Raw genomic sequence first — 15,774 nt, forward strand, 5'->3', positions numbered from 1 at the left:
CCAGGCAGGGCTGCAACCCCTGAAACACCCCCAGAGAGATGATCTGGAGCTGGATGGATTGTAGACAGCCAGTGTAAACCCTCTGGATTCTGGCTTTCTTTCCTCACATAGTTTCAGGAGAGTTTCTCTGGTATGGAGGGGTGAGAATTGTCTGGGGGTGTCAGGATATCTCTGGGCAGACAAACAGCACTGCTAAAACCTGGGCTGATCCTCTCGGATGTGCACAGAGCTTCTCTGGAAAGGGGCAAGGCCAGATCCTGGCACCTGCTCTGGTGTCTTTCTGCTGTTGAAATGGTGCAAAGAAGCACTGGGGCAGTTTGACCAGCTGGAGTGTCAGAAGGTGCTCCACGCAAATCAAAGGTTGGTTGTTCAGAATATTCCCTTGAAAATGTTCAATACTAAATCCATAGTCTGTAGCTTGTGAGCGAACTCGTCACGAGGCCTGAATACCCCAACCACAGGCCCTGTTATTTACATTCAATTGAAGATGTAGGTCATACAATAGGTTTTTTCTCTTTCCTGAATGACTGAGCACAGAAGGCAGAATCCAATTTTCAGTGGCAGCTGACCTGATTAGAAATTCAACTTTTTATTTCTTTGAGCAATTTTTGCAACATTTGCATTGTAATTTGCTGTTTCTGTAAATACGAGAGGTTCATTTGCTGGGATATTCATCCAGAGGAGATGCAAGAGGGCTACGAGCACAGGCTTGGTGAAAGAATGAAGTCTGTGGGTGCCTCTCAGGAGAAAATGGTTTTGTCACATCTGGCAGCTCTTCTCTCTCACCGTTTTCTGCATACATGCAGCTGATGTGTGTGCACCCATCACCATATATTTTTTAATGCCCAGGTGTTATATATATAACATCCTGCTGCTTCAGCAAGGGGCACAGTTCATGCAGAGTCTGCGTTCATCCTTTCAGGCTGAAATCATTCACATCTGAGGACAAGGAGAGAACTTTCCCACCCAAAAGGGAAATGATGTTGCATTACTGAGCGACCAGCCCAAGTAATAATATAATCTTAGAAAAATGCAGTTCCCTTGAGTAAAGGAAGCTCTGTAAACTTCAGCTCCTCCAAGCTGTTAGTGTAGCTGTTGCTTGTGCTGTAGTAACGCTGCTGTCAGACCCAGTTTGCTGAAGTGCTCTGGAGAGAACAGGGGATAAAGGGAATAGGAACTGGTTCTTGTATAAAATGAGGACCTCTTGTAGGATCTGAATACCATGAGGTATATAATACAGGTTTTAGGACCTTGGGTTACATCCCTTATTTGCTGTTAATTTGGTTTTTTTTATCTTGGCTGGGTCCTGGAGAGGGTGATGGCCACTCATGGTCATGAAGACTTGGAGAAGGGGTAGGCAGAGCCAGGGTGAGCAGAGGGATCAGCTGGAGGAAGGTAAAATGATGCAAGGTTTCCACTCACTGGGGTCAAAAGCCTGGCTGTATAAAACCAGGGGAGAAAGAGGCTCATTTTCAGAGCTGTCGGTGTATGGGCAAACCCATGGGAGAGAGACGTTTGAGAAAGTTACTCTGTGAGTAATACTTGTAGTTTGTTCTCTTCTGCTCGCCACAGGGTGGGTGGCATTAGTGTGTGATGTGGTTTATTTGGGGCTCTGTGGGTGCTGAGTGTGTACAGGTCTCAGGGCCAGGGCATGGACCGAGCCATGGGGGTCCCCCTTGCTCTGGGTGCAGCAGCTCCCCAAGCTGGACACACACTGGAATCTACTAAAATGCTGGTCTTCACAAAACCTGTAGGAACCTGCTGTCTTGGAGGTCTCTGCCTTCCAGGCTAATTTGTTTTAATGTATGAGAACAAACAAAGCTGTCTCAAGAGCTTCATTCCTTCAGAAACCAGTATGAAATGCATCAGCTATAAAAATACAATTTTAAAAGTGCCTGAAATGCAAAACTAGGGTGTAATAACCTACAAACTGTTGCTGCTCCTGTTCTGCTGTCCCCATCCCTCTGTGGCTTTGGATGGAGCTATTTCCAGCTGCCTGTCCTCTGTGCAGGCAGGGCGGTTGAGGAGGGTTATATCTGCTTTTGCATCTGCCATGCCCTTGACTTGGAGTCATTTGATAAATAGGTTTGCAGTTGGTCACTTAAGCATCTCCCAAGCTGCAGTCAGCATCTCAGCTGTGGGCGAGGGAGCACTACTGCCAAAAGTCAGGATCTGTGTCAAGAGCCTCCTAAGATTTGGCTGTCTTTCCTTAAAACCCCAACTCCTGGAGTTGTCATTACAGGAGAATCACTTAGAGGGGTAGAAAAAGAGCTTCTGGCTGTTGAGGTGGTAGACAAAAAAGCCTGGAAAACATTAGCTGCAAATCCAGGAATCATAGAAGAAGCCCAGGTTGGGTGTATTTAAAAATACCACTAGCTCAAAGTTGGTCTCCAGAAGCTTTTGTGTCCAGACAGAAGGGTTGTTTCAGACACCCCGGCTTGGCAGGGCTCTGCCACTGCATCTGCAGAAGTGCAACCCTCTGCATTGTCCTGCTTTGCTAGGGGAAGAGAGGGAACAGGGAGATGTGCAGGGTAACACAGCAGGAACGCCGAGGGCAAACCCTGTTGCTCTCTGCCCAGCTGTCCGAATACCTTGTGCAAGTGCCTTGACCTTGGTGGATTGACTCTCCACTGGGAGAAACAAGCTCCATCTGCCTTTTCACTCTGTGCAAGGACATGAAGCTGGGAGGACTTTTAAAACGGCTTCTGCAGCATTCTGACTGTGGTCTGGCTGAGGGTGATGGTGTCACTTGCACTGTGACCAAATGCTGCAGGTCCTTCCCTTTGCCTTGCAGTGTGAGTACCCCATCTTGGGCTTCCAGTTCGGTGCTTGGAAAAAGTCCTCTGGAAGTGCCATGACCTTTGCAGTTCTTTTGCCAAGGCAAACAGGGAGATGTTTAAGGGACCTTTTACACAGTGATTTGATGGCAACAAAGCTCTTGCCACTGAAGTTTGGGAGAAAATAACCTTTTCTTTTTAACTCTGAGATGAAGTCAGTGGGAAAGGAGTGAGGAGGAATTTTAAGTGGTCTGATAGAAAGGCATGCAAACTGTGCACAAAGGGTTAAGTCAGCAGGATTAGCTGTTGTCCCAGGGGTATGGCCCAGGCTGCATTTCCCAGAAGACATCGAGTTGCACACACACATTTAGGGCGTTTTTCTCAGCTATTTTTTAGCACGCTGTGATGGCAAGGTTTTGAAAGCTGTTACAGGATCAGTCTGACCTCTCGCCTCTATAACCAGGCAGACATTGTGGTAATTTCTGCTACCAGAACCACCCTTAGATTCCTGCAAGGTCTCCAGAGCATGGAAGAAATCCTGTGCAGGCATTGTAGACTGATGGACAGGCTTTTTTGGTTTCCGGTAGCAAAGGAGAGCTTTTTCCTTGAAGAGCATGCTGAAAGGCACTTCTGCATCTGGAGTGACAAGAGGAATTTAGATCTATGGAGCACAATTATTCACATCACTGCTTGTTAGGATGCTGGTGTTAACACCCTTCCTCTTGTGGAAAATCTCTTAAGCCCTGAGGACTGATGTGAAACGTCATGCTCTGGTGAACTTTGCTGAAGCGGGGATGAATCACACTAAGTTTGGCCTCAATATATTATCCAAAAGATACCTTCTGTGACAGCCTAGCAGAGGGTACTGCTGCCCACCCACCCAGGGTGTCAGGATCTATTTTGGGGGGAAGACAGCACTTTTTGGAGAATGCATGAATTGCAGGGTTGATGTGGGAGTTTGGATATTGAGGGTTTTTTCATTTGGTTTTGAGTGCTCTATAAAAGCAAAAGGCAGGTTTGTAAGGGGTCTCAGGCCATCTCCCAAGGGGTCTCAATATATCTCCCCTTGCAAGATCACCCCAGAATGGTAGATAAATATACCACTTTTTTAAAAATGAGAAGGGTTTCACAGCATCTCTGAATAACTGTCCTGCTACATCTATGCCACTATAGGTAAGAAAACACTTTCTTATCAGGGAAACTGTAGTAGCTGGTAGTTAAACCTTCTGCAAAGAAATACCCCAGACAAGTGTTGGCCAGGTTTGACCCTGCATTACTGGTAAGATCTCACAAACTGACAAGGTAATTTAGCAATTTGGGGAGGAAACACAAAAGGTAACCCTGTCTATTGAACTCGTTTTTGTCCTGTGATGGGAATGATTTCCAGGAGTGGAAGCATCCACAGACCAACTGCGCATGATTTGCTCTCCTTGTCAACTGGAATCAAGGACCCTGATTGTGGAGCATAATGCTGCTCTTGTAATTCAGCCTCTATCTTTGTGCTGGAGCTGGGTATAATTGTATCTGTGTCTGGAGGGACAAGGAGAAGGGTTTCAGTGGCTGGTGCTCACAAAGGCATCTTTAGAAACCTCCTTACCCCTGGTACAAGCTTGGTAGGGCTTAAATGAAAATACTCCTGAGTAGCTTTAGATATTTGAATAGTCATCATTGTTTGATTCAGATTTGGTTACAGGACTAACATCCAAATGTTAATTCTTTTTAGGACATTATCAACTCTTTCAGCAAAAGCAGAAAGGGGATGCAGTATTAGACTGGCAGCCACCCCTGCAGATAAAGGCCCTTTGAAAGGATGTTTCTTAGGAGGGAAACATAATCAGAGAATGCAGAAAATCATGAAGATGGTCTCTTCTTAGGAACAGGTAGCAAATATGATGCATGAAGAAAGCTAAATGAACCAGGAGGCTTTTAAACTGGGGAATGGGAGTGACAGCAATTTTGTAGCCTCTGAGGACAGTCCCCAGCATGCAGACAGAGATCCTCATAATCCTGTCCTGCAAAGTGCTGGTACACCTGGAGATCGTACGGTGCTGGATAAGCTGTGTCACACTCTGGGTTAAGACTGAAGTTGATGGTCACTTGGTGGCATGGATGTGCCAAGGCAGTTGATGTGAGGTGGCTCTGTGCTGGACAATCTGTGTCTGTGTGTGGGCACATGGGTTTTGGGCACAGATTTCTGTCCTCTCGGTCCTCTGCGCTGCCTGGCTCAGCACAGCATGCCCCTAGGCAATGAGGTAGGATGTGACTTGATCCTGACTCCCTGTGAGCCCTCAGTGACAGCTCAGAGGGTGACAGTTCAGAGGGTGACAGCCCAGTCCTGCCCTTCTCCAGCACCCATTCCCGTTGCTGACCACATCTGAAAGAAGGTGTCTATTTTTCAGCCTCCCTGCAACTGTGCAGAAAGGCACTGGAAGTGGTAAATCGCTTCCCCCTTTCTCGGAAAGGAAACGTGTGACTGCAGAGGCAGTGGCAGAGAGTGCAGGGTGGCCGGGCGGGACTTCAGTTCCAGCTGCCCCGGGCAGTGCTGCTCCTCTGCTTGTCAGTGGTGACGGGCCCGCCAATGCCAGCGGGGAAGGACCTGGCTCATCCCCTGGAAGAAGGAGGTCCGGCGCCATCCTGAGCGCTGCCACCGCCGCTTCCGGCGGCAGATCGGTGCGGTGTCATCTAGGAAATGCGATTTAGATCATCATCCTTTCGCAGCAGATGGGGGAAGGGACGTGGGGGCCCTTATCTCTTCTGGGGATTCATTTCTCTTTAAGCTGCCTTCCCCCCCCCCCCCCCGTTTGCTTTTTTCTCCATCCCTTCACAAGCCTCACTGTCCCTTGCTGAAGGGTAGGAGCCACGAGAGCATCCATGGTTCTCGCTGCCATGGCATCGTGCCCTGCATTCTACTTTCAGCTGGGTGTCAGGCTTGGGCTACCTTCAGTTTTCCCCTGGGATGGGGTTGCATTTTGCTGGTCTGCATGGAGGGAAGGATCCAGTGAGCCTTGCATCTGCATGTCACCAGATGGCATCTACCACTTGGCAGTCTGATGATTCTCCTGCATCCAAGAGGGCTCTTCATCCTTCTCATCCCCACCACATCCTTGAGAAGTTGCTCAGTTCCCAGGCTGGTCATCATCCCTGGTGTGACTGCCAGCCAACAAAGCTCTTTGGCATGTGCTTAATGTTAGGCACAGGGAATAGTTCCCTGGGGAGCTCTTCTTAAGTACATTGCTGGAGTGAGGATCTGGTCAAGACACCTGGACCAAAGCCCACCTGCATCAGTGAGCAGCATGGCTTGGCCCCCGGCGACCCATGGCAGCCCCTGGCTGCTCCCAGCATCACCTCTCAGCGTTACAGCACCCTTTTCCTACTCCTTCCTCCATTTTCCCAGTATTTATTGTCCCCTCCTGGGTGTGGGAAGCAGCTCCTGGGCTCAGACCACTTTGCAGCAGGGACCTGTGGTTTTGTTTCCAGAGTGGGATGTGAAAATACAATCTTGTTTTCACCTGGGCCTGCAAAGGGCTGAGTCCTCAGCCCCTGTGGCAGATGTCATCTGCTTCACACTGCCTGGCATCACTCTTTGATGGGCATTGAGGTTTCCTGCAGACAAATCTGTGTTTCAGCCCATAGTTCTTGTGGTTTTGAGTAAAATCCCAGATAATTACAAATACCAATAGTTTGGGGCTTTTTCCTCTGCAAGATCTCTTTAAGTCAAATACAAGTCACTGAACTTACATTGGGAGTATATAAGCTACATGGAGTGACTTTGGTTATCATGAGGTCACACAGAATGAGCTAATGCTCCCTTCTGGCCTGGAAATTAGACTTCTCAGACAGCAAAATTTCATCCTGCAGGTTCTAAGCCTCTAGCACCTTTCCTGACAGGGGAGCCCGAGCCCCAGGTCTGTGCGGTGCTCGGCCCCTCGTAGAGATGCTCACCCCTTATCATCAAAACACAGCCCTGCTTGGGGGCAGGTGTCTTACATTGCCAGTTTAAGTGAACGTGGGCAGCTGCTGGGGAGCCAAAGTCATCTGATGGATTGTGATGCCCGGCTGACATGCAGAGGGCAGTGAATCTCTCCACAGCAGCAGTGAACTTGCTGTCTTGGAAATATTGCCCCCTGTGAGATTTTCACCAGCTGCAAACTTTGCAGACAAATTCCAGGTTGCTGGAGCTATTTGTGTGAGAGGTATGGAGAAAGAGCCACGTTAGAAATGAAGTCGTGTGCTTGCAGAAGCTGACAGCAGCATGGTCCTGTTCCCTCCAGCCTCTCCAGCCTGTTTCTTTCCACTCCACCAGCACTGTACACACCGCCATGGATTTTTCTTTTTTTTCCCCCCCCATCTTTTTTGCAGCCAGGATGTTTTTTCTTGCCTTTTTATTGTTCCAATGACCTAGCAACTCCACTTTGGTGGAGTCCTGCCAGGAGACTTCCTCCCCAAGCCGTCTGATAGTCTCCAGCAGCACTGCCCTCAGATGGGAGCAGAAGTTAAAATGACACCAGGCTGGGTCCCTGTGTGGCTTTTGCTCTGGCCTCAGGAGTGCTGGGGAGGGTTGCCTTCTCGACTAGAAAATCTTCCAGGGGACTTAAAAAACCCTAGAAAAAGGAAGGAGAACTGATCCATGGGTGATATTTTCTGTAATATTTCTGCAGGACATTACAGAAAAGCCTGGAGGGTTTTAGAAGTGAATTTGCTGATGCTGGGATTTAGTATTTGGGATCTATGGTGCAGGCAGGATAGCTGGGGACATTTCAGCATTGCAAGGTTGTGGGAGAGGGGATGGAGAGGAGCTGTGAGTGCTGAGTGAGCTGTGCAGATCAGGAGATATATTTTGGCTTGGTTTTATTGATGTTTACTAGAAACAGTAAGAAAGAAATCCCTTTGGTAAGTGCTCCCGGGACCTGTCAGCTGGTGCTGCCTTCATCCTGCCCTGGGGCTGTGGGGGCTTTTCCCACATTAGTGCTGGAGGGACACTTCTAGGGCAGAATGTAAACGATCTGTCAAGCAAGAAAAAAATAGCTGAGTTTGGCTTTCTGCTCAAGAAAGGCAGTCAGGACACAGGGCCTGGGGTGCTGGAGGTTCAATCTCCACTGGATGGATGGATAGATGGATTGAGATTTTACTGGAGCCTCAGCATGGTTATAGGTTTTTTGGCAGTTTGGTAAGTCATGGCTTATCCCTGTTGGAGGTGGAATTTTATATAAATGTGTTTGTCAAAGACTTGATGATAAACCAGGACTTTTTTTTTTTTTTTTTAAATTCAGTTGCTAAAAGCTGTTTAAAAACAAAAGTCCATGAAAAGAGGTTCAAGGAGCTGCCCTGAGCCCTGGGCTGGTGGTTTTCAGGCAGCACAGGTGGTCCCATGGATCCATGTGGTCTCCGGGATCTGTGGATTGAACCAAACTGCCCAAGAAAGATGAGTAAGAAGCTTAGGATTTCATGGGCTTGAGCTGGTGATCTGGGAGCTTGCACCTCCCCAGGGAAATGTTTAAGACACCAAAACTAAGAGGCTATAAAGTGCATGATAAGCGGAACAATATCCTGTTCCTGCACTGTGCAGGTTTTATCCCCAGTTGTGGGCACTCCATATGCGTATATCCCATGCTTTTGGAAAGGATAACAGATTTCTGTGTACTCTTTATCTTGGAGAACCTGTTTCCCTGATTTAGGATATTGCTTTTAAGAGCAGTGATTGGATCCTTTTTTTTTTTTTTTTTTTTTTTCCTTATAGCATTTCTGAGCATCAGGCTCTGGGATAATGAAAGAAAGTGTAGGAAGCAAAAATGGTCTTTAGCATCCTCCAAGGTTTTACAGGTCCTGGAGGGGAGGTGATGTGGAAGTGCAGTGTTTTTGTGTCATAAAGCAGAACTGCAAGCAAGGTGCCCTGGCCTGGCACTGGAGTGACTGAGGACAATGCTGTCCCCAGACCCGTGGGCACCATGTGGACCTTGGCACTCAGAGCTTGTAGGGGCTGCTGCTGGCATTAAATCCCCATCACTTTTCTTGAGCTGACATATTAAAGCTCCAGTCACCTTTGTTGCCTGCATAAATCCTTCCTATTATGGTTAAAATAACTGAAGGTCCTGTGAATTGTTGTACTGCTCTGCCTGGGGCCCAGTGGGGAGAGGATGAGGAGCAGAAGGACCAGAGCAAGGCACTGCCATGGAATATGTCTGTACAGTACCACATCCAAACCAACCCCCACAGAAGGGTGAGAGGCTCTGGCAAGGCTTCTGCACCTCTTCTCTTCCTTATACACCCTCTCTTGCTGCCTTTCTTAATCCAGACAGAATAATTCCTTGTATTGATATAAAAAAATGAGCAGAACAGGGTTGACCACATGTGGTTAAAAACCTCTTGCATTTTTCCCGCACTTAGTGCACACGAGGGACCTTCCCTGAGCAGTATTATCAGCGTGTTTATGCTCAACTGACCCATCTCAAGTATGAAATTTTTTTAAGCTCCATTTCAGCCCCCCCTGCTCACCCCCCTGCCTTGAACTGCTTCTTTCAGAGCAAGAACAAGGAAGGAAATTGAAAATCCCAGAGAGCCCTGGACGGTCCAGATTTAGGGCTTTAGCTTTTGTTCGCACAAACTCACTTGGCTCCCAACCGGCCTCCACCCATGATCCCGACATCCGCAGCAGCCGTTCAAAACAGAGCGCAGAGCCCGGCCCCGGCAGGGACCGGCAGCCGCCCCCCAGCCACCGCTGCCCCGGCTCTGCTCCCCGCTTCTTCTCCCGTGCAGCCTGCCTTTCTTCCTAACCTTCTCCTACAGCCAGCAAGGAGTGTTCTAAGTTGGGATGAGTTTTTTTTTCTCCCCTCCGCGAGCCTCGGATGATGTTAAGATTATGCAACGTTAACAGATGTGGGGTTTGCAATTATAGCTGCCTGTCCTCGGGAGGAGCCTGCTTTCGCTCCACGCGCGCTCCGCTCGCCATGGGATGCTCCCGGGGTGGCCCGCAGCCCTGGCAGAACAGCCGCTGCATGGGCGGCCCTACCGGGAATGGTCCCCCGGGAATCACCACCCTCTCGAGGAGGGACTGCTCCGGGTGAAGGGCCACTCTGGACAGCCAATCCACTGCTCCCGGCTTTCCTTCTGTGAGAACTCAGATTAAATTTGCGTTCCCCAGTCAAGAAAGTATTTTTCTGCACTTCGAGGGGAAAAAAATCCCATCTGCAGGGAAGCAATGGGGCTGGGATAGCTTGTGGTGTGCCTTGGCTGGCTGCAATGCTCCTGACAAATGCTGCCTGCGGGGATGCTGCTCTCCTGGCATTAGTAGAATACATCCCTCCTCCCTCCCTGCCCTAAGATGTCTGTGTGCCACCACAGTCACTGCAGAAAACCTGCATTATTGTGCCACTTTTTTGGTGGTGTGCTGACCCGTGGTTGGGCTGTAACATCATCACAATGCTGCCTTGGTAGCAGCCATCTCTGAAACAGGTCAATGCCTGTGCTGTGTCGGGGATGGAGAGAGAAAATTGTTGGCCCAAAAGGGATTTTTCAGGAGTCTCACAAGATAGATATCCAACTGGGCTGCCAGGGGCCAGCCCAAAGCCTTGAGAAATCAGCTGGAACTTGATCTGTTTGTCCTGGCTGAGCTGTGTAACTCGGCTCACAGCAAGCCACAGACTTGTTATGTTTGCAGAGAAAAAGTAACTGAGCCTCGACCTGTCTGGTGAGCATCACTGCTAGTTTTAACTGGGAAGGAAAACACCGATCCAGTGGGTGGCAGGGTTTTGTGCTGGAAGTCAAATATTTCTCAATGGCTGTAATTAAGTGGAGTTAAACTGTGGAAAGCTGTTGGCAGCTTAGGATGTGACAAAATTGTTAGTGACAGATCAGTACCTCAGCTAAAGGGCCACTCTGTTTTAAGTCCTTAATGCATCAGGGGAGGCCAGATGGTCCCGTGGGGATTTTTTCTGGAAGAAGTTTGATCTGGTCCATCTGATCCAGAGGAGGGTTGTCTTTGAAGTCTTAATTTTTGCAGACAAATCAAAGAGGATGTTGTGGTTATCTTGGCACTTCTGGCAGGCTTGATGGATGTGAGATTTCAAGTCTATTTTGTTGAACAACACGATTTTTTTGGGTTTCCTTACTACATGCTGTGGGTTGGATTTTCCAAAGTGGCTCGTGCTCCGCATCCACCAAACTGGGGAGCTGAGCCCATGCTGGCATGAGGTTTTCCTCCCTGCACCAGGATCTGGCACACCTTGCAGGGCAGAATTAAAAATGCCAGATGACTCTAAAAAGCCTGTGTAAATAATACCTTCTTATTCAGCCCCTCCACTCCCTGGCTGCACTCAAAGCCAGGTTTGCTGGCGCCCACAGTAAGGGGAAGGATTTTGCTCTGGTTTATTCCCAGCAGCTCTGCAGAGCCAAGAGAGGATAGAGAAAACTCCGAGGTGGATTTGCAGGGCAAACAACCACCAGATAAGCAAACAGCAGTGTTTTACTTTTGAACCGGTCTCATTCAATCAAGGAACATAGCTGAAGGCCCTGCTTGCTGGCATTTCCAGGATTACTGTTTAAGAAGTGGCAGTGAAATGCCTGCTGCAGTGTCATGCTGTATATTTTAGCCTGCCTGTCTGGAGCCCTTGCTGACAAATGAGTTGGCAACCTGAGAAAGCAGATTTCCCTCTGTCTATCCTCAGCCCTAAGGGTTTCTTTAAGCATCTGCTGCTTTGCCTTCTCTTCGTGCAGCAGAGCTGGCCACAGGCTTTGCAGGCAGCACGGGCTGCACAGCTGAAAGCTTTTAGTGAGAGGGGGATGAAGAGACATTCAGAGCACTGCCCTCCAACACAGCCACACTTTCCGGGGCTGCTATAAATGGACTTGTGGGCTACAATTACAGGCTGGGTACTGGCTTGCAAATGAACATAGCAAGCGTCCCCTGCCACTTCCCATCCCCTTGTCCAACTGGTGAGGACTAGAACCTTGTCCCATGAGACAGGAGGTGGCTCACAGTGGGCTCTGGGTGGCAGTGGCTGCTCAGTGTGCTCGGCATCGCAGCCACTGAGAGGGCTGCCCGTAAAGGTACCCCAGGGGCTCTGCTCCACTACAGCTCTTGTCTCCTTGGCCCACATGGGGCTCAAGCTGCCAGGATGAAATACAGACTGTCCTACCTACCCCTCTATTTTTTGGTGAGTTCTCACTGAAGCTACTGCAGATGGATAGAGGACACCATTTCTGAAATTGCCACGTCTATTGTGGCAGGTGCAGCAACTCCGAAGAAGACGTACAAGACATGGAGGAGGTGTCCCATAGGTGTTTCTCTTGAACACGCAATTTTCTTACAGAAAATGTTTGGAGGACCAGAATAGGTTTAACCTTTGACATCAGAGCTTTTGGGCAGAGACTGACTGCCTTTAGCTTCTGCCTCTGGATGACATGCTCATGACAGAGACTGCATTTTGGTTATAAGGAAGATGGACAAAACCGGGACCTTGCTGTTTCGGATTTGGACTTGCTTGGACTTGTTGTGGGCTTTGAATGTCATCTGAGGCTGTGGTGCCAGCCAAGCCTTGGGACTGTAACACAGATGACGGCTGCTGGTTTTTGTGTGAACTGATGTGCAGGGAAATCCTCACAGCCCTGGGTGGTACCATAGGCTGAAAACCCTGATTCCCCAGACCACCACTCATGCACAATCTTCTTCTCCATCTTGTTTCTCATGTTCTGGTAGACATTAATGTTAGAAATGCCAAAATATTTCACCATCTTGGGGTGCTGTGGCAGCTGGGTGGTGTGTATAATCCACACCATACATTGATCTCTTCTGTCCCCAGTGCCTCGTGGTGTCTGGATGGGTTATGCTGACCCTCCTGAATGCCTTGCAGTTCTCAGCCAGCTTTGTGCCAGCTCTCTGGAGGTGATGGGATTCGAGATCAGGTGTCCAGCAAGCACTGGCCAAGTGGAGAGAGGGGAGGAGCTGTGGGACCCTCTCCCCTCGATCTTACGTTCAGGATGGGGCACATGGGCTGTGCTGGGCTGTCAGCTCTGGAGACCTTCACACTCCTCCCATGGACTTGACACTGCGACTATTTCCATCAATTATTTTAAGACTTTCTTTTTTCTCCTTTCAAGATTTATTTCTCTTAACACAAAAAAATCCTGAGGGTGCTGAATTGAATTAATCTTGTGCACAGAGATGGGTTGTGGTATTTGGTCCCACAGACCAATCTAATTTCCACTGGTGCAAATCAAAAAATAAATTTCACGTCTGTGTTTTGATTATGCAGAATTTTTCTCTAGTGTAAGTAAATGAGCTCAGAGCTTGGCCTTGGGGTTACTGCAGTGAGCCGAGCCTGCACATCAGTGCTGATGAGATCTAGTCTTTTTCTTGTTTCTTCTTTTAGTTATTGAAAGCAGCCATCAGGAGAGAAGTTCAAGCACAGAGATAAGGACTCCTGGTGCTCCCCTGGACAGCATGGAGCTGGTGATGATGCTGGCTGGGAGCAGGGAGTGGGCATGGCTGCCTGCCAGGCACAGGGTGGTGCCAGCAGCAAGCAGGGTCACGGGGCACACTGGCCCCCCTGCCAGTGATGGGGATGTCACCCCTCCAGGAGCAGGATCCCCAGAGAACCCATCTGCTGGGACAGTGACCCACCTGCTCGCCCACAGCCATCCTTCTGGTGAGTTTAATGCATGTGAGAGTCCCTGTTCTGTTCCCAGTCCCTGGACTGAGCATAGCGAGTGGGTTAGGAAGAATTCCTGCCCCACAGCTAGAAATGTGGATTTTTAAGGGAAATACAATCTCAGGAAAGCTGATTTTGGTTTTTTTAACATTGCAACGAAGATGATTCTCAAGAGCTGCCACTGTTTTTCACCACCCAACAGTATCCAGAGAGTCCTGCCCATCCACTGAGCTCAGGGGCTGTGCAATGGTTGGAGACCCCTGGGCATCCCCACACCTCCTCCCAGCAGGAGGTGAACACCATCTCAAGCCCAGCCTAGGATAAAAGAACTCATTTTAAGTAAAACAACTCATACCTGACCAGCTGTGTCGATGATTTGTAGCCCAGGTCCTCACATGGAAATCCTGCAAGTGAACACTTACCTTTGGGCTTGTCCGTAATATTCAGTCATAAGTAAACCAGTGTACTCTTTAAGCATGAACTTAAATCAAGGCCTGTTTCTCACAGCAGCAGGACAAAGCTGTGCTGATTGCCCTGTTCCCACATCAGTTTTTTCCTTAATATCCCCAGCTGAAATAAGATATAAGCATAGAGGTTTTTTTAACTTTTTAAGTCCTTGGGCTTTTTTCTGCTTGGAGACTAGAATGTGGAGCTGGCATGCCCAGGCTGCCAGCTGTGGGCTGTTCTGGCACTGGCTCCTTGCTGCCTTCTGCATTTTTAATGTCTCTAAAAAAAAAAAAAATCTGTTTCTTTTGCCACGAACAAATGAAGACAATGTTTAAAATGCCATTATTTTTTGGCGACAGAAACCCTCTGTTCCCATCAATCCCTCCTGCAGTGAAACTGTGCTCTGTAAAACAGAGGAAACATGAGGGATGCAGCTGTTACCCTTCCTATTGCATGTGGTAGGGCTGGGTACCACTGCAGGTGATGCTGCTGCCACCCAGCTGAGACAAAGGAACTTTTCCAGAGCAACATGACCCTCTCCCTGTTGCTTTTCAGACCCTGGAAGCCATCACCATGCTGCAGGCAGGCAGGAGAGAGGCAAGAGGGCTCTGGCTTCTCCCAACACCCCTGGTGCTGCCGGAGGGACGCCACCAGGCTTGGAAGCTGTCAGCACCGACTCAGCTGAGGGGATGCAGGGCAGGGTCTGGGAGGTGTCAGGGTTTAACAACACCATGAGGACAGTGCTGCTGCCTTCATCTTCAGAATCTCATCACTCAGGTGAGCCATCCCAGTTCAGCCTAGGAACACTGGGAAAATATTCCAACACCTGGGAACAAGGTGAATGGTGCTCCCCAGAGCAACCAGCATTGGTTAAGCCTGGTTTTCCTGCGTTGTAGAACTTTGTGGATCCAGCTCTCCATCCTCACCGTGCACTCAGGGCAGTTTTCTGGCTTGCTTTATGCACAAGGATGGAGAGAAGAATCCATGTGGCTTCTCCTGGTATTCAGAATTATGAATTACTTGGTGCAGCTTCCAACCACAAAGTTGCTGTAGGCATAGTGCAGACAGGGGACTGAGGGGCAGGGGAAGGGTGACAGTGGGGGATGGTGTGTGGGCACATCTCTGGGTTCTCATCTGCTTTCCCCCATTGCCTTGCAGGCACTGACAGCCTCTCTCAACCAGTGAGCAGCTGGGGGGGCACAGAGCTGGGCAGCAGCCCTGCCATGGGCACTGCAGCGGCTTCACCCAGCCCCTTGGGGAGCAGCCCCAGCACCGCCCTCCCGGGCTCCCTGGGACAGCCCCAGGCCTCCTCCCAAGCTTCAAGTACCCAGACTGGTGCAGAGCACATCATGCTACACCCCAGGGGTGCCATGGGGAACTCCACCAGCCCTTTGCTGACAGCATCACCTCCCATGGACAGCACTTTCGGAGGTGAGCTTTGCTGGCCTTTGTTTCATAGCTTTAAAAAGCCATTTTATAGTTTTTGCTTTCCTGAAACAGAGGAGATGCGCTGTTTTGCATGTGCTCTGTTTTATATTATTTGGATGGTTAGCTGAAATTCACTGCTGAAAGCAGGAAAAAGCAATGGAAAAAATAATTTGATCCAACACCCCCCCAGCATTTTCCACTTAAAAAAAATAAAGTTCTTTGGATGTTATCACAGTGTTTTCTGCAGGGTGGATGTCTGCAGCTGTGGAATACCTTCACTGGGCCAGTGCCAGATGTACAACAAGGGCAGCTCTGAGCCCCATCTGACCTGTGCCCTGTACTTAGCAACTTGCTCAAGAAACCTGAGATCCCTGGGCTCCATGGCTTCCCCTTGCTTGCTCTGCAGCAGCCAATTTCTGGAGTTCTCAAAAACGGAGACTTTGCCCAGCTCCACATGAACTTACTGAAAACCTCAATGT

The 15,774-nt window shown here is 49.1% G+C and overlaps 1 protein-coding gene across 5 annotated transcripts in view; it reads left to right on the top strand.

Annotated features, from left to right (window-relative positions):
- Positions 1-15,774, top strand: part of HEG1 (heart development protein with EGF like domains 1) — a 52,751-nt gene that overhangs the window by 5,214 nt on the left and 31,763 nt on the right. For 3 of the 5 annotated variants that reach the window (XM_042040300.1, XM_042040304.1, XM_042040301.1), the window contains exons 2-4: positions 13,142-13,417; positions 14,423-14,704; positions 15,026-15,298. In XM_042040300.1, the coding sequence (XP_041896234.1) occupies positions 13,142-13,417; positions 14,423-14,704; positions 15,026-15,298 (831 nt within the window). The remainder of the gene's footprint in view (positions 1-13,141; positions 13,418-14,422; positions 14,705-15,025; positions 15,299-15,774) is intronic. The other 2 variants (XM_042040302.1, XM_042040303.1) reach the window with 2 other exon arrangements.

The sequence above is a fragment of the Corvus kubaryi genome, unplaced genomic scaffold (assembly GCF_017639235.1).
Source record: "Corvus kubaryi isolate FWS band 111438036 unplaced genomic scaffold, C.kubaryi_AGA036_p1.0 37396, whole genome shotgun sequence".
Lineage (NCBI taxonomy): Eukaryota > Metazoa > Chordata > Aves > Passeriformes > Corvidae > Corvus > Corvus kubaryi.